Genomic DNA, 19,057 nt, shown 5'->3' with positions numbered 1-19,057 from the left:
GGAAAATATCAACATTTGGTCGATTATTTGTACCAATGTTGTTCACAATATCTGAAATAACTCAAAAGAACTTCGCTAAAGCATATCTATAAGTACTACTAACGCTAAGCCTCTTGAATAATTACTATTAATGATGTACAAATATTGCTAAACAGACACATTTAAGAACGAGTATTTTGTAATTATTGTCAAGAGCGTGTTTCGCGGAAGCCTAAGCAAGACTGGTTTTTTTTTATACCCACCTGGCAGTTTGTTAGCGAGTCAAGGGTAACAAATACAAGGTCTTGGCGTCTCCCCAGACAATTTATAACATTTATAATATCGGATCATTCCCACAATTTCATGGACAGCATACACAGGTAGACATAACGGAGAATTAGACAAAAACTCAGCTCACATGCCACGGTTAAGGTATAATCCACGGACTGAATGACTGTATTGTTCCACAAGAGCTGACAGGTATGTGTACCAGCATCTCCAGGTTGAACAGCTGGAAAACGCAGTTGTGATGATCTCGTACTATTCCATTGCAGTTCACCAGGAGGACTGCCCAGGTCATTCACAAAACACGTGCAGCTGACATTCTCTCCTTCTGGTATGTATAGGGGACAGTTGTGGGAAGGTTTACTGCCAGGGAGACCTGTCCATAAAAAGATAAACGAACCACAGATGGAAGCTCCTCGAAAGTTGTATGTGTTTGGTATCCACGTTTATGAATTATGCATTTATGTATGAGTTCATGTGTGTCGCGTGTCGCATTTCTGGCTCAGCACGGGTCGGGGTAAGGGACTAGGGAGGGAGGGGGACTTACGGCCATGGCGACACTAGTTCTGTCCCTTGGCCACGGTAGACAAGCCTTCATTACAAAGGAGCCATGCGACCCTTTCTCTCCCGTAGTTCTGCCTTTTCTTTGGGAGGAATAGGGCGGACTCTTTCCATGGTGTGCGGACACCGCGCTCGCAGTATGAGGTGGTGTGGAGAAAATCGCGTTGAGCCTGTGTGGCGTTGCGTTTAGGTCCTTTAATCTGTTCGTTTGTTTATGTTTCTTTCTTTCGGAGTCTTTTTTCTATTTTTGTTCTTTTATCGTTAATAAATGTATATTTTGTACTCTCCCAACGAGTGAGATGGCAGGACAGTTAAAAAACCTTGTATGGGTCTCATAAACACTTACGTATTGTGTTATTTCCGACAAAACTTGCATTGACTGTCACCTCCCCAGGAACAAGAGTCACACGGTAAGTGTACTGACCGACAGGTGGCAGGTAACTGGTCATGTTACACCACCCACTGACCTTAGGTACAACTGTCATTGATGTGTTGGCGATAAGAATTTCTTCTCTTGACTGCAAACCACGAACAATATTTTGTACAGAATAAATTTAATGATTTTGTATAACTAAGTCATGGTGGAATAGAGATACATATTTTCTATTGGTCTACTGTGCAGGCACAAAATAGTGTGAGAATAATTCTGGTAAAGGAATCTTATTTTATATCGGTCTTTATTTTCAGTAGATTACCATTTCCATCGTATCAGCTCATGAATCAAAGAATAATTTAATAGACATTTCAGTAAATAAAATTGTCATTGAAACTGTTTAATCAGCGTTTGTGTGGATCAGTATTCACCTCTTTAATCTGGATCCATGCGCACCGGTACCTGTTTTGAGCTGAGTAGATTTTTTCCGTGCTACACTGACTAAACACACTCCAGGTGTCGTTCCTAAACTGAACTGTGCATGATATATTTGTACCTGCAACTATAAATAGCAGTCAGATTGTTATTTTCAAAAGTCATATATTGAATTAGAGAAATAACTTTACTAACTTCGATTAAAGGTAAAGCAAAAATGTGGCGATGTAATCAGAGACAAGAATCTAAGTCAGTAATGATCGATCTGGAAATATATTTTACTTTATTTTGAGTCGACACTTCTCCACTTCTCCTCCTTTATTTTGCTTGTTTTCGTCCTGTTTTCGCAACCTAGTTTTGTAATATAAAAGAAAGTTTAGTTTCATTGAAATAATCAAATTAACGCTTGAATCAAGCATCTACAATAAATGCCTTACTTATGTAATCCAGGCGGCAGCCCGTTGATCCATTCGGTGTTGTTCCATAAGCAGCAGCACAGCGCAGTTGCCCATTGTCAAATAATCTAGTATTTGTAACATTTAAAGCATTAACGACCATCACACTTGTGTCATCAGAAGTTCTGGTCGGTAGAAAAATTGGGCTGAGTGGTTGTCCACAAACATACTGACTTCCACCTGAGAGACGAGGCTTGCATTCACCAAGACTGGTGGTAGCTCCTGTAGCAGGCACCCAGTGGTCCCACAGGGCGGTGTCCTGTGCTGACAGGCCCGTGCAGGTGAAGGTGTTATCCTGTTTATTCCCTTGCACTTCCCAGTAACTGTCACTTGTAGCACACACTGCTGTAATGCTTGCTGAGGAAGAAATCAACAAATATTTGTTTAATCGCACAAATTTTCATTTCCCACTCTTATTTTCTCCCTAATAGCAGTCGGCAAGAGGTCAAGGAAGGCGAGATCTTTGAGAGCGGTGAGATCAAAGGGTTTGTTGAGAGTTGTCAGCAACATTGGTACTCGCCTAGTCAGAGACTGTGGACAACTGCTGTAACGATGGTCCGAGAGAAATTCTGCAATAAACCTATGCCACGCATGAATGAAATGCGCATTAGTACATGGCCTGAGTCCCATTAATGACCAAGATGGAAAGAAAAAAGAGTAGCTTACATCAAGCTACTCCAACTGTGAAACGAAAACCCAGTATTGAAATAGTTTTACATATATAGATGTAACACACGGGTAGCTTGGAACGCAAGTGAACGAATGATTGAATACTGCGCGGGCAGGTCGAGCCCTACGTCTTAAATGAGTAATCAAGTAGTTTAGAAGGTTCTAGAAGAGAGAGAGATCATATAATAATAATTTATTAACCGTCACTGGCCAGTACTTTACTTTCCTGGTACACGCGGCAAGTATCTGGACACTACAGCATCTGCCAAGCAGTGTCTGCTAACCACATTTTTTGTCTTAGATTTTGTACAACTTATTGGTATTTTCTTGTAATTTCCGCTTATTAATTTCTTTTTTTAACTTATAAATAGGCGCAGAAACTCGCATAAAGACACACCATTTCTTAGAATAAGCCAAAACTTTAAAAATAAGCCTAAAGTATGATTTTAAATGATTTTAAAATTACATTTGCACTAGAATGCGTAGATGAGACTTAAACTCGCATGTTAACAACTCTCACTAGACTGATAAAAGAGAGTTTTCACTGCAATGCCGTCTGAGCTTCCCAATCTTTACTGGTACCATTTAAAACTTACCCCGCCTTTCCTAAGAAAATCTTGCCTACTGTTTTCGATACAAAAGCAGAGATAAGCATTTCAGAGAAAATGCTCTTTGTATCACTTCTTTTGATAAAAGCCGGTAGTCTTACATACTCAATTAACCCAAATCAAACATGTAATAGTTATTATGTGTCACCTTACCTTGACTAAATCTCACCAAATCAAGCAGCAGGAAATACTTCAGTAATTCACCCGCCATTCTACGGTTCATCTGAGTTGAAGTATATTCAGGACCACACCTCAACTGAAGAAATGTAAGAACATATCATATTAATGATTATACTTACCAAACTATTATATTGCGTAGTCAACTATATTGCTGAATACTTAATAGAAACAGCGTCTATTTTCACTAGATACTCAGAGATAATATGCAGAAGAAAGTAAAAGCAAAATAAATATTTTTTTTTTAAATCCCTATACCGCCAGAGTCAAATGTTTTTAGAATCAGTTTTCGTCTATAAACACTTTTTATCGTAGAAGAATAACTTCCTCCCTTTAATAAGATAAAGGGTGATAACAAGATATTTCCAGCCTGATTGTTTGTCATGAACATCAGTCCAGCTGATAAATATTCTTATCCCACGTGTATCTAGAAAGATATGGGAAACAACTCTTTCAGTATTTACATTTCAGAGTTTATCTCCTTTTTTCCCAACACAGGCTATGTATAGACAGGCGGTTGGTGTTCGACATGCTTAATGCACCCAATGATAAATGAACTTACCTTGAGTTGAAGCTAATAACACGAAAAAGGAGCAGCACTGTAGCAGGCCATTCTTCGTTGTCTTGGCTTAGTGTCAGACAGTCCCAGATTGTGGAAAAAACATATAAAATGTAAGTCATCTGCTGTACATATCACTGTCTTTCTCATTTGCTCAGGACTTATCGCGAGCTTGCACTCTGTGAGCTCAGTCATCTGACATGTCCGCTTCTAGATCAGGAAGTAAATTGAGGTGTGTGGTTACTGGCAGACACATGCCCTACATTTCTATGTTTATGAACTTATCAATGCCAACTGGTTTTTGTTCAAGGAAATGTGTAAGTACTTTCCTGTATTATTGATGCTGTAGAGGCTAAGCCACCACAGCAGGTGGCCTTGCTCGTGACCTATTCAATACTATGCAATGCATTAACCACAATAGAAGTCTTGAGCTTGTAATTCTGTGCGTGTATGAATAAATACATAAGGGAGATAACACTGGAATATTTAGAAATTGTTTCACTGCGGATTACTTCCCTTTAAATCCTGGAAAAAGTCAACCGAAGGTATTTCGTTATGTTTGAAAGTCGGCGAAGGTCTATTTGATCAAGCGCAATGTTGAAGTCAGTTGCCGGTTACGCAATTCAACATGGATTTGTACTCCAACAACCGAAAATGAGAACATAATAGTAAGTAATATTTGAATACTAATGTACATTCTAATAAAATATATGCTTTTGGGGTACTTTCTTCGGGTCTCGTGGGGTTGGATCACGGCTACGACATAGTGGGGTTCGCCACGTCTCCCAGAAGCTGGAACCCATCGATCACACCACAACCCCACGCGTTTTTCGCGCCAAAACTGCGCGTACAGGGGTGGAAGAAGGGATAAACACCGTAAAGATAGTACCGTTGCCACACATAGCTCTTTTGGGTCTTGATTGCGGTTTTGACCACTCACATAATTTCTTATGTTCCCTATGAGGCTTGAAAGATTAACGTCATCACCTGCGAGTGACTTCCCTTAAACAAAGCCCCCAGGTTCGTGAGAATCGAAAACTATAAGACCCAAACATTTTTGAACTAATGTTCAAAAATCCCAATGAACCCTAGTCAGTTATTTACATTTTAAAAAGTTTGTTTGTGTTAGCTCTGTTAGATGGTGAAGTGCAAAACTATATCAGTTCTGTTTACAACAGGTGAGGGATGAGCCTTCTACCTAAATAAAGGACTTCATCACTTGCTTTAACAGGGTGTCAAGTCACGCATCCCTACTCTCACGCATGCGCTGACGTCTACATGCTCTACTCCACATAACAAGACAGCTCTACCATTGACGGGTTGTCTCAATAATAGACATTATATATCTTCTCAAGAACACACGCACTCGTAACACTTGACACACATACTCTCTTCCTTCCTACTTCCCCCGAAACTGTTATTGTTCTCGCATACACTCACATGTAGATAGACTCTGGGTTTTGCCACATACCAGTGGGGATGCAAAATCACAAGTCTGGTGTTCGAGGTAGGTCCTCATGTGTACGTATCGTCGTTACAGTATGTGGGTACTAGCAGTCTGTAAACTTTCTGACATTACGGGTGGAATTATCCCCGCTTTAATACGTTGTTCTAACAGCTGTACAGCGATTGACATTGCGGGTGTAGCATTGCCGCTGTACTGGTATTAACGAGAAGTGATGCTAACATTACACTGTGGTTACAATATTATCACTGTAATTATCGTTATTTCCAGACGGCAGTGAAGTCATTTACCATATTGCTGACCACGGCGGTCTACTCTTTGGAAGCTGATGTCCATGACAAGAGGCGGCCATAGTCACCACATACCAAGCTCATTAGCACGTTTGAATGGGGACACCTAGCGACTTTCTCATCATATCGACCTGACACTATGTCACTGACACTGACACTGACACTGCGACACTGATACCCTGCCATTGGCACAATCGCAGGTAATCCTTGCACACAAGTATTCTGTAGGTTTGCTGTCCTGAGAAGGTAAACCGCCTCTAACAGTGTCCTGTACAGGGAAGACCGTCAACAATGGCTGCTCATCCGTCGTCTGCTCCACAACAGGTGAGACAAGGGGTAGAGATCATCATCATCACCGTCAGTCTCTTATTCTACTGATTTATTGTAAAGCTGGTACACATATTCAATATCCCGCCCTGTGTATTATCATCTCAGTGATGCATCTGTCGCTCAGTGTCACGATGTTGTCATCTCACTGTAACAACTATCACAGGGACAGCGCCCTACAGGAGGCGGAAGACAAAGTTCTAGAGGCGGTGGCCGGGTCAGTGTATACCTACACGCCGTGACTGATGAACAGGCGGAATTACTTACTGATACATGTGAGTGTATTTTTACTTTATTGTTTTAAAAGAACTATAGATGAACGTAGGATAAAAAGCATACCACAGTAGTAAGATAGCATTCAGATGTAAGCAACATAATCAGTAAATCTATGAGAATGATGGAGAGCTTGCAGAGAAATGATAATAATATTGACGAGCTTGATGATCTTGATTACAGTAGTGATGGTGTGTATTAGATGTATTTCTTAAATATTTTTAAATAAAACTTACCGTTAGCGTAATAGGGCATTACAGGTCTTCGTAATGATAAGTGACCATTTCAAAAGCAACTGTTATTTTTAAGATAAATGTGTGTGCGTATTGACAATCTCTAACGAAATGGCTGTTTTAAGTGAACACGAGTCCCCTAGAAGAGGTCAAGAAGTCAGGCGTTGACGTAGAGTTGGACTCCAACCCCTCACCTGTACCAGGTATGAAAATTCTCAACATCCGCGGGGCTCCTTCTCAGATCCAGGCGGCAGTCGGTCTCGTCAGTCAGAAGATTGGTTCGAAGGTTTGTTTGTTGACAAAACACACGTGTATTACAACAGAGTGTAACAGACTATAACGGAGGAGAAACCAAAACTACCTCACTGGATGACACAATAATACAACGGGCCGTCTCCAGTATTAAATAGTAGTAGGTAACACAAGAAATGTTTGAATAAAAATAGTCTAAAATAAACCAAATAGCTTAAGGATTATAGACAAATATTGTTTAATTTACAAAAATTGTATTAATGCAGGAAACATTATCAGACCAGGCTCAGACATTCTGGCTCCAGTGGGTCCAGGCCGCGTTCCCTGATCTCCACTCTCGCGCCTACTTCCTGCCTCCTGTCTACTTCAACCGCGTGCCCGTGACTAGACAGTCGGTTGCTGGTCAGGATGTTCTCGTCCTACAGTCAGCACCTGGACAGGCTGGTCAGTCTAACCAAGTGCCTACGAGTTCATTTTCTGCTGCTCATCCATCCATTTCTCACCCTCCTCGCCTTCAGGACAGTGATGTCAGAGACGATGCATCCATGCAAAGGATTTTTGTCTGTCTTCAGAAAATGTTTGAAGAGAACAGAGATGTGGTGGTTGGACTGACTCAGCTTCAGTTCGGACAGTACCTGGGGGAACCTTGTTACGCTGCCGCCGCTATGCACCTACCCCTACCCTCGAGCCTCCCTTCTTCTTTACCACAAAACTGGAAACGAGGAGACTTTGATGTTCTTCTGATTCATCGACAGTACGGACTGGTAGTCTGTGAGGTCAAGGCATTTGGTGATAATATCAGAGTTTTGAAGATGTCACAGCAGGATGTAAGTAATAACATTAAAAAGAAACTAAAAGACGCCGCGTCACAGCTGGACAAGGCGGAGGCCATGTTGTTTCACCTGGTGTCTGACATCGCTCCCGGTCTGCGCATCACTAAGGTCATCGCCTTTCCCAACCTAACGGGTCATCAGCTTCAACAGGCCATCTCCAGCGACAACAACCTCATTCAGGTTTTTACCTCCCTTGTGTTACCTTCTACCTTCTATGAACGCTTTGTCAACTGACATATTTAGCATTTATTCGAAATGGGCTCAACACAGGTAGACCATATGATATGTAAAGTGTTTGGTTTTGGTTCTGACAGTGTTTCTCCAATGAATGTTGTCAATTAACAAAGCAGTCTGGGCGGTAAGACGTTAGATTAGCGGCTACACAGTATATGGCATCGCTTTCGATGCACATTATCTCCTGTGCGAGATAAATGATTTGTTTAAATGAAGTCATTACAAGTAGACCGCTCTTTTAACAACATTCTTGTAGTGTAAGTACCTTACGAAATTACTGACTCGTATTTAAATTCTACTTAATGTGTTTTGTAGAGGGCAAGTGGGCTGGCGTTTTGTTGTTAGTTTTTGGCGGGACCTGCGGAGGCATCGTGTGAGAGGAAACTCGGCAGTGACTGGCGTCGGGGTTTTTTTCCTGGAATTCCGGTTTCCTCCCTCTTCCTCTTCCTCTTCCTCTTCCTCTATACTGCAAAATTGCTGTAAGGTGGACGCACTTTTCTACTGAAAAAACCGAGACGAGGGTCTCGTCCGGCGGATGTGAGAGAGAGAGAGGACAGACATGCGGCAGAGAAGAGACAGCCTGACTTTATTGCCTCTGACGATGCGACACAACCCTGGTCATCGTACAAGCCCGCGTGTTAAAGGGTCACACATCCTGGTTGTTCCTGACTTTGTTCGAGTGTTGGAAATTTGTTGTCACACCAAAACCCCACCACTCGGTTATAGTTTAATGCTATTGTCTTTTACTCGATTTTACATCTGTCATCTTATATTTGACTTATTTCACATTACATGATGTGGACCATGTGGTTCCTTTACAGGACCTGTGTTGGTGTCTGGGAACTAGAGAGCCCACCGACATCACTGGACTGTGTCTGTGTTCTGATCAGTTGTCTGACCCCAAGACACCGTGTGACGTCAGTAGTCACGTGCTGAGGGAACTCGGACACTGGTGGCAGCGACGTGTGACTGGGGCTGGACCTGACAGTCACATGACATCTCAGTTGTACAAGACCCTTGTAGCCAGGTAAATATTACAATAATGTGTAGTCATAACCCTGTAGAAGTCTAAGCCCTATAGTGAACGACAAGGTCGCTGCTTAGATGTTACATCAGTCCTCACCTCACTAATCTCGTAAGGTGTTCATGTGAAAGATGATCAAAGCAGATGTGAGGCACCTGGGTTGAACGGAGGCACACTGGTAGCGTATTGGTCAGACGCTCGCTTGTCACAACTGGAGTGAACAGTGGTCCTGAATTCACATCTTGTCCGGAGGCACACATAATTTTTACTCTCTGTATTAGGCGCCTGTTAACACAGTTACCAAACTGTCTGGTCTAATAATGTTTCGTCAAAAAAAAATTTTTTTTATAAAAAACAAAGTGTTTCGTCCTCGGAACGGTCCGTAGGTTATTGCACTTGCAATAAATACTTTAAAGTGATTCACAGTCAGTGGGATGACACGCGGAGGAATTTTTCAACAAACGAAGGTTACTTCCCGCTCACGTTGTGTTTACACCAGAGGAGTATGAACAGTAAGACTGTAAAATATTCTGTCTGTGTACTTCTCCTACCTCACATCGCTCAAAGAACATCACAAGATGTCTAATACTTGAGGTCAGTGAGTGTTTATGTCACTGAACTGTCATCTGCTTCACTTCCTGGCAGTACAGTAGGAAAATGTCACCGGACAATGAAATCAGGTTTTCAAGGTTTGGCTTTTATCTGGAATCATAACATTTAATATTTCTGTATTCATTAATCATTGCCAACAAGTAAATCGTAACTCCATTTCGTCAAATTTTTTGGTTGTTTTTGTTTTCACTGATTGCATGCTATAAATTTGTTGAATTATAAACACACTTTTCCTTGAAATTTCTTTAGTTTGTTGCTTTGCATTGTACTGGAGTATGTAAATGTTCAATTTCAAGCAGTTCGTGTTGTCCACTATAGAAATAAGCTACAGAAATAACTGGAGTTAGCATAAATAAGGTAAAATAAATGTTCTCTTTAGTTTTAAATGAAATGAATTTTTTTTTAATTTGAGAAAAATGGCAAATTTACTATTAGAGGCAATGCAGGTAACAAACAATTAACTTAAAATACTTTCATTACTGTACTTCTTAATAATTGTTCTTGGAAAACATCTGAAATATACATTATTATTTACTGACTGCACAAGATTCTGTGGTCCGGCGACAACAGTGACTGTGCCATGTACAAGTCCTCCACGTGTGAGGGTCAAGACCCTGGGTGAGGCCGTGTGGTGGACAGGAGAGTGCTACACTGCTGTAATAACACTCTTCCCGGAGCAAGTTCACCTGCTACACACGGCGCCTTCCAGACTCTTTGTCACCGGACCGCCCGGTACAGGTAAAACTGTGGTGCTGCTGCTGATGGCCATACAGTGGCTGCAGTGTGGTCACCACGTCTACGTTGTCAGTACGTGGTGGGGGAGTCGTGCAGCGTGCACCATGCTGTATCACCTGTTGCTGCAGACAGTAAAGACACAACAGTCAGCAGGTGTATCACCCGGTCAGCCTCACCTTCTGCTGTATGACCTTGCTGACCATGAAGCCGTGGAGAAGGCCGTCAACGACTTGTCACAGGCGTCGAGCGAAGGGTCCTTGTACGTCATCGCTGATGAAGTGGTGTGAGTAGCACAGCTTGTGATGTGATGATAACCAGGGAGATGGCGCTATTTTTGATCTCATAATGACTAGCAGGTGTTTAACAGGTGATAATTCCTAAATGGCTGGCACACCTGATGGAGGTGTTGTACTACAGGTAAAAGTAAATTTGTTCTTTTACATCGGCTGTTATACAGATTGTATAGCAACAGGTGTCATTATGTTTACGTTGTTTACATAAAGTTATGATTTTATTAATTGATGACGTCACCGACAAGGAACTAACATAAACACACATATTAGTGACAGTACATGGTGTAGCACGTCTATCAGCCTCTGTAACACACGTGACAGGTCAGACCTCTTCAAGACTGTATGTGACAAGTTGCTGACACAAGTTCCTCATCTCCATCTTTGGGCGGCAAGTTGTTACTATGGACACGCACCCGCTGGCTGGCGAGTGGAAGATTTAACCAGACCCCTCCGCTCTCCACCGTCCGTCGTCAGGGAAGTCGAGCAGGACGCAAACATCACTGAGTACCGTAATGTGCAGGAGTACAGTGAGCGAGGTGTGCCCGACCACACAGACGGCCCGTCAGTCAGACGGCTGTATCACCGAGGTCAGGGTCACTCATGTCGCAGGCCAGTTGACTGTGTGACGTGCGGTCGTGACGTGGCCAGCTTCCTACACAGTCTCCGTGTTGGTGTTACAGGTAGGTGTGGGTGTTGTGGAGTGTAACGTCAGTTGACAGGTGAACAGTTAACGATGTGATAAATAACAGGCAGGTGAGAAACGGTCTTGTGAAGAAAACTGTGTTGTCACGTGTGTCTCTCATGTTATGTCACCACGTTATTACGTCACTGTTTATATCCATGTGTCTGTCAGTGTGTACGCTGTATCTACGACATGTGACTTACACAAGAAACACACTTTGTATGTTAATAACAGAGAATGTCACGTCAACTACCTTGAGCGTCACGACCACCAGCGGCAACACATCACCCTGTTCACCCTGCCTGCAGTGGAGAGACCTGCTAGTGTTGAACGGGTGGCCAGTTAGTGACGACTCGGGTTTGGTGAAAGCGCTTAAAAAAGCGGGTATTCCAGTGCGGGTGATGAAGGATGATAACACTGAAGACGTGGCCACGGCCCGCAGTGACGTGGTGTGGGCGGCTGATGGAGGTCTAGTTCGTGGGCTGGAGAGAAAAGTCGTCGTCTGTGTCAATGATGTTGATGATGTTTTCTCTCGACTTCACTTCATGTCACGGTGTACGTCACAGCTTGTGATTGTCTCCCGCTGATGAAAAACTGCTGATCATCTGACATCATCACCTTATGACATCATACACATGACGTAATTATATATATACTCACAACACGAGGTGCAGTCCGTGTCTCTGTTTCCACAACAACTAGCATCAACATCAACATCATACACACTCAGTTTTGTTTACTTAACCTCAAATTATAACAGTGTGAAATTAAATGTCTTCCTGGGTCTAGTCCAGTCTAATGAGATCTTAATAAAAGCTGGCAAGGAGCGTATGACAGTGTGTGTGTGTGTGTGTGTGTGAGTATGCATGCGTGTTTTGTCAATGTTGTGCTGACAGAAGATTTGTACATAGAGAGGTCCATGATGCTATCCGTTGGGTCAAGGTGAAGAACAAGTCCAAAATCGAGTCTCAGTTTGCTACAGGTAACATCCGAGTAGCTTGGCAGGGACTCAACAACATGGCCAATATTGACGATCGGAGTCAGGAGTCGAAAGCCAAAATCTCGATCTCAGGTGTTCGTAAGGGGGGGCGTCACAAGTAAAAGGTTGAGAACCGCTGCCCTACATGCTTATTTGTCGCTTGTGCATTCCTGTCAAATCGAATCGTTGTGTATCCTTCAAGTCCGAATGTCTCCTCCTCTGTTAGCCATGTTTCAGTGAAACAGAAGAGGTCACAGCGTCGGTAGTCTCCATCGAATTTAATGAGCGCAGAGAGCTCATCCTGTTTGTTGTGAAGAGAACGCACATTCGACAGGTGATGGCTGGCAGTGGATGTCGGCACCCTCTCCTCTTCAGTCTGTGTCTGACTCCTCCTCTAGATCCTCTCAGTTTCCTTTTTCTTTTCCCGCCCTGTGTCGGAATGTCACTGGAATTCACATCAGGGGCCTGTGTATTTGAATACTAATGTATATTCTAATAAAATATATGCTTGTTGGTTACTTTCTTCGGGTCTCGTGGGCTTGCATCACGGGTACAACATAGCTCGCTCTTGATGCGACGACTCTGTAAAGGGTTAGCTGTTGGTTTGGTGTTTTTCTGATCAGACTTTTAAATCTTGTTTTGTTCTCTCGAAGGCTACTTCTCTGATGGTTCCATAGTACCTATTGCAGTAATATTGTAACAACATTTATAGCCCCTACGATACTGAATTATCGGTCAATAAAAGGAGGATTCATAGGTCTTTTTATTTCTTTGTAAATCTTCAACAATGCTTTAAAATTTAGAATTAAAAGTAATTTAAGCTGCATCATTAAATAATTAAGTTGTTTGTGTTGGTGAAAATATTACAAAAAAAACTCTTTCAACTTTTAAGGATAGCGAAAAGTTTTTTAATGTGTATAAAATCTTGATTTAGCACTTGGAACACTTCTTAAACAACTGCATTCCTCAGTTCATATATGTGGGTTCGTTTCTCGTCATACGGCTGCTCACATCTGAAACCATATTTCGGTTAAAAAAATCTATAACTTGTTAAAAACATTAAGCTTTCTGTTTTATTTATTTAGAATATGTCAATTAAAAGTTCTAAGCAGGCACTGCACTACCAAAAGAGCGATACTACAAGTATGATTTATTAAGGTTAATTATGATCAATATGTGTTCAGTGAAAAGATGGTAATGCGGAATTCCCTAGTTTAAAGTTTTCTTACAAAAAAAGACAAGCAGCAAATACTATAAGTATATTGGAATTTACTTTAAAACTTAATTTTGCAGTTTGTTCAGCAAAGGTTGCAAAGAAAAATTCATCGCCTTTTCACAAAGTACAAGCAAAATTTAAAAATTCGTTCATATGCGTCCTACCTTCATAAGAAGATATTTCCGATACATTTTGCTGTCTCAGTATTCCTTCATAGTGTGATCGCATTCCTACATCTTTCATTTGTAATGCGTCATAAAGCGGAGTCACTCTTCCTGCAACAATTAATGACAAATATTTCTGTTTTCTTTACTAAGTAGGATGCCGATGTTTTGCTGAAGCATTTTTAAAGAGAGAGTAGATCTTTAAACATATATTAGAGTTATTGTTCTTTATAAAGAATTCTGAAAATTTTTGAAACTTCACTTGTAAATGATATCTTTCCTCAGCACCTGCATTTATTAGAGGGAAGTCTAGAGTTTATCAGGGGAACATTTATTTATCCACTTCTATTATGTCCCTTTACACTAAAAGCGCGAAGTCATCGCTAGGTAAAAAAAAAAACAACATTTAAATAAACTAATCAATCAGCTCATGCAGTCAGGAGGTAAATTGTTCTTTGATGACACTTAAATTAACTCTTGAACATAGTCACACCTTCGCATATATCAGAATACATTAAACTGCGTCTCTGTCTATATTTTGAGATAGTATAGAGATAATTTGAGGGACTTACCATCTGTTGTGCCTGAAGTTTCTGTGGTCACAGGAGTCAAGGATTGTTCTGATATAACGCCGCTGCAAGTATACCAAACTTTTATTCTCAAAAACTAAAAAGATTTACAACCGAATAACGAGAGAAAGTATAAATATTATCCAATAGTAAACAGTTTTGCCATAGTCTTTCAAGCTGTATTTTGTCAAACTGTGTACATATTACCACGACTTACCTTCTTTGGTTTTGCTGCGTGTTTCTTTGATTAGCTCTATCTGCAATTCAAAAATAGTATATTAAATCATGTTTATTTACATATATCATTTTGTTGACATAACAGTCATGTCTTTCTTAACTGTAACTATCTATGCAGATATAAACATGAACATGAACACTACATCTAAAAGAAAGCACACACACATGCACACAGAAAAAAGAAGAAAACACAACAGTTGTGAAAAGTTGTACAAAAAAAGTATATCATTACCAGCACACGGTAAAGTCCATCCACGTCGCCACACCCAGATGACGGTCACAAGAATCAACACAACGACAACTGACAACATCACGGCCAACACGACGATTCCAGCGATGTTCTCGTCTGTCTTTGTGGTCGCCCAGGCCTGCTGGTCGTTCTCTGACACTGTATAGGTCAATGAAAATCTCTGAAGCTCATTTTTTCATTTTTCCCATTTTCCATTTCATTAGAACAAACATAATCTTTAGCATAATACAGAAAAGATAAGATTCTTAAACGAAAAATGAAATATATTTAAATACTTCATTTTAAACTAGTTCAAGACAAATACAAATTCATACTGATTAGTGTATAAGAAGTAGAATAATAAACAGTTAACTTTAAATAAGGTCATGCATTTGATTTAACATTTAGGACTAGGTTTGTTTTTTTTATTAAAGAGCCTTTGTGGGTTTGTAAATTGTTCCCCTGGCTACAATTACCTTTGACAAAGAATGTGAAAGGCAAGTCTCCTAAGCTGTTGCTGAATACGATTTTGTAGAAACCCTCGTCATTGTGTGTCATGTTGATGACTATGACATTGCAGGTGACTGAAGCTGGTGCAAGCAAAGTTGTGGAACAGGAAGCATAGACACTGTTTTCTTTTACTTGGAGTCCATCAGAACTGTTGTTTGTGCCAAGATAGCCTGATGTTTTAATCTGTGGTGTAGGGTAAGCCGTCATGTTAACTGTTAGCACTCCTGAACCATTTCTTACATTGACTGTTGGAGGATTCCCATCGATATTGGTTCTCCTGGGGGCACCTGTAATATTATATTGTAAGGATGTAATTTTACTTTAAAAAAATTACAAGAAGTCTGACTGTTATAATACGTACTGACATTAAAACTTTACATTGTAGAGATATTTATATTGAATAAAACAACAAATTAAACTAATTAATTTTGTAGCTTACATCATAAATCGTTTGTAGTAACAATTTCCATTTCTAAAGGCACAACACAAAAGAAAATATGATATGGTTTTTAACTAGGAAAAACAGTTATTTTTCTCACAACTACCAACACCACTCTTTTACACATTTTATAGCTCTTAATATTGTATGTGAGTTTATTTTCATACCATGGGTTTTTTTAGCTAATATTCGTTAAACCCCTTGAAAGTTAGATTTTGTTTATTTAAATATGTTAAAAGCCCTGTAAGTTTTTGTTTCTATTATTTTACGCTTCAAACACTTACAGGACACCAGTAATGTACGACTCTGACTATCCTGTCCGATGCTGTTGTTGACCTCACACCTGTACACTCCTGACACCTGACACTGTACTTGATGTATACTGAGGCTGACCTCCCCTGACCTTTCCTCGTCAACATCGTCATCTGCAGGCTGACTGTGATTGAGAGACTGAGAAGGTTCTGCTGCATTTATCAGTCGACTGCTCGGAGTGGGCTTTCCATCAGAATAGCATCTCATCTCCACATGAGATTTCTCATCAACATTAACTGTCTTGCTGTCAAAACTATTTATATTGAAGATCGGCACTTTTGCAGAGTCTGTTGGAAACAGTGACATTCACAATTAATTCAAAAAAGAAAGGGAGAGAAAAAATCACAAATAAATACAGAGGTGGACATAAAGATAATGACAACGTCTACTTACATCCCTTTTTTAAGACATACTCCACAGATTGGACAACCGTGTTGTTCCAAAGTAGCTGACAGGTGTACGTCCCGTAATCAAATTGTTGTACGTTTGGAAGACGTAGTTCTGACGAAAGAGTAGTATTCCATTGTAGTTTACCAGGTGGGCTGCCCAGGTCACTTATAAAACATTTGCAGTTGATTGCGCCACCTTCTTGTACATACTGTGGACAGTTGTGGTAAGGTGTGCCGGAGGGGCGACCTTTCTTGACAATATCAAAAAGATATTTAACTTTTTAAAGCAAAAGCTTACCTACTCACTTGCTCACAAAGGAAGGAAAAAAAGACAAAAACTCACGCCTATTCATACAACTAACTTTGAATAATTGTAATACGCTTCTGTAAATCTGTACAAATTCAAATGATAATATACGCTTTTTTCAATTACTTTAGAAGCCCAAAAGAAATAGTCTATCTTTATATTTATTTTTAATATTTCAGGCATGTATCTTAAAACCATCTTAGCAGTTTTGTGTTTTTATTTATATTTTATTGTTTTGTTTTGATATGATAGATATCAGTAAACATTTGTATTAAAACTCAATTCTTAATTTTTTTTCCATCCACTTTCGACAATGGCTCAGATAAGTAACATTCGAGCAAAACAATCAACCGCATAATAGTTTAAAACAAGGGGTTAAGGTATACAATGTCACATTACTTTGAAACACTTGCTTTCTGAAGTCAAAATTGCATGACCGGAAGAAAGATGGGTTCCGTAAATATCTGAAAATATCTGAAGATGCAGAACTAATATCCCGCAAGTTCAAACGGCTCTTGTGACAGTAAGAACGACTTACGGATTACATTACTTCCAATGAAACTTGCAGTCACCTGGACTTCTCCTGGAACAACAGTCACGTAGTAAGTGTACTGACCATTAGGCGGGAGGTAGCTGGTGAAGTTGCAAGAGCCATTAACATAGATTCCGACAGAAGAAACAGTCGACATTGAGACATTGGCCAAAAGTTTCTCTTCCCTTGTTACCTAATAAACATGAAAAAAATGTTCAAGTTATCAACTAAATTGAGCGTCTAATTCTTTGACAGTAGTTAAGATAACTGTAAATATTTCCTTTAAAAACTTAATTTGATTTATCTTCCGATAAATCTTGCGCGCACACACATATATATGTATACATGTACACAGGTACTGCTTACAGGGAAACAGATTTACACAAAATATGCTTTTGAAACATAAACTATCAAAATGGTAAGAATACAAACATTTTATGCAATTTTGAGGTTATGGACAACGGGGAAAAAACTGTAATAAATCTTAAAACTTCAAAGAGATTAATATAGAGATAGGAAAAAGTATATCGGATTAAGAATTGTATCTTGGTGAACAAGATTTTCGTTTTAGTATATAACTAATAAGTAGCAAAATTTGATATATATGTAACCAACATAATCATCTGTTACAAATTTTGAGAAAAGTGTGTATTATAAAGTCATTACAGTAATGTGATAACTGCAACAATGTAAAGTTATACACGACCCAACTTAAAAGTTATGCTTAATAGTTAATTACCTTTACAGTTTTCTTTATGACATAAACACTTATCAGTATTTACCTCTTTAGTCTGAATCCATTCACACCGATACCTGTTCTGCACGGAATAGGCTTTCTGTATGTTACACTGGCCGTACACAGACCACGTGTCGTTACGAAACTGAACTGTGCATGATGTGTCTTCACTAGCATCTGGCGACATGCGACATAAGTAAAATAAAACAATTTTTATCTAAAGAGGGAGCATGATAATGTAGGGTTTTGGCATCAAGAAAGAGCTAAAATCTGTCAGACATGCAGAATTAGATAAGTAACTAAATTCTAGGATATCATGCAGATATTTTTACGGACATTTGTCAATCACTATTTTACACACACACAAAGAAACATGCATTAGAGATATATATAAGGATAACCTATAGTCAGAGATAAGCTCACCCTAATCAAGCGATCTCGCTGCACTATATTCAGTACAAAAGAACGATTTCTAATGAAAGATGATATAAAATTAAAATCAGTAAAATTGTCTTACGTATATAGTCGAAGCGACAGCCCGCTTTCCCCACAGTAGTCCCTGATCGCGTGGCTTGGCACAGAAGCCAAGAGTCTTGATACAGACTAGCATCTCCTCCAGCAACTGGATTGATGACCATAAGACCGGTGTCAGCAGAAGTTCTGCTTGCTATAAAGATGGGTTGCCCTTGTGAGTTGTCACAAACAAACTGAGTTGGTTCTGCTGTTAGAGGTTTGCAATTGCCAAGGTAAAAATAATCAGTGATGCTTTTCCAGACATACCACTCTATGGTGTCCTGTGCTGTCAGTCCAGTGCAGGTAAAGGTGTTGTTCGTTTTGTCCGTTTGCACTTCCCAATAACTGTCGCTAGTGCTACACTGCGATGTCATGTTTCCTGATAAAAAATTGTTTGATAATTATTGCATCATTATAAATGCTTCATTTCCTCGATACCAGTTCAGAAATGTATGTATTTTTCTATCAAATAACACATACGTTTTTATTTTGCTAGAGGTGGCCAGGCTAGGAAAAAACCGATGACTTGTCGTTTGTTGACCAAATGCTCTGCTAGCACTGACACACACAC

At 40.0% G+C, this 19,057-nt stretch overlaps 3 protein-coding genes and 1 long non-coding RNA gene across 4 annotated transcripts in view; 2 read left to right on the top strand and 2 right to left on the bottom strand.

The window, feature by feature from the left end:
* The window catches only part of LOC112568878, a 36,644-nt gene that overhangs the window by 7,371 nt on the left and 10,216 nt on the right, over positions 1–19,057 (bottom strand). The window lies entirely within an intron of this gene.
* LOC112568882 lies at positions 2,077–4,212 on the bottom strand. The gene is made up of 3 exons (XR_003100232.1): positions 4,105–4,212; positions 3,519–3,621; positions 2,077–2,445 (listed from the first exon to the last, which is right to left on the bottom strand). It is a non-coding gene; the product is annotated as an uncharacterized LOC112568882 (long non-coding RNA).
* LOC112568877 lies at positions 4,323–8,399 on the top strand. The gene is made up of 6 exons (XM_025246391.1): positions 4,323–4,418; positions 5,280–5,608; positions 5,837–6,180; positions 6,350–6,458; positions 6,815–6,975; positions 7,208–8,399. The coding sequence occupies exons 3-6, from the start codon at positions 6,148–6,150 to the stop codon at positions 8,006–8,008; spliced, it is 1,104 nt and encodes a 367-aa protein (XP_025102176.1). The 5' UTR covers positions 4,323–4,418; positions 5,280–5,608; positions 5,837–6,147; the 3' UTR covers positions 8,009–8,399.
* On the top strand, positions 10,436–12,142 carry LOC112568879. Its single transcript, XM_025246393.1, has 3 exons — positions 10,436–10,662; positions 10,994–11,352; positions 11,589–12,142. Exons 1-3 carry the CDS (start codon positions 10,484–10,486, stop codon positions 11,939–11,941), a joined length of 891 nt encoding a protein of 296 aa, XP_025102178.1. The 5' UTR covers positions 10,436–10,483; the 3' UTR covers positions 11,942–12,142.

The sequence above is a fragment of the Pomacea canaliculata genome, linkage group LG7, assembly GCF_003073045.1.
Source record: "Pomacea canaliculata isolate SZHN2017 linkage group LG7, ASM307304v1, whole genome shotgun sequence".
NCBI lineage: Eukaryota > Metazoa > Mollusca > Gastropoda > Architaenioglossa > Ampullariidae > Pomacea > Pomacea canaliculata.
The sequence above is the reverse complement of the archived record's forward strand: the minus strand, read 5'-3'. Positions and strand labels throughout refer to the sequence as shown.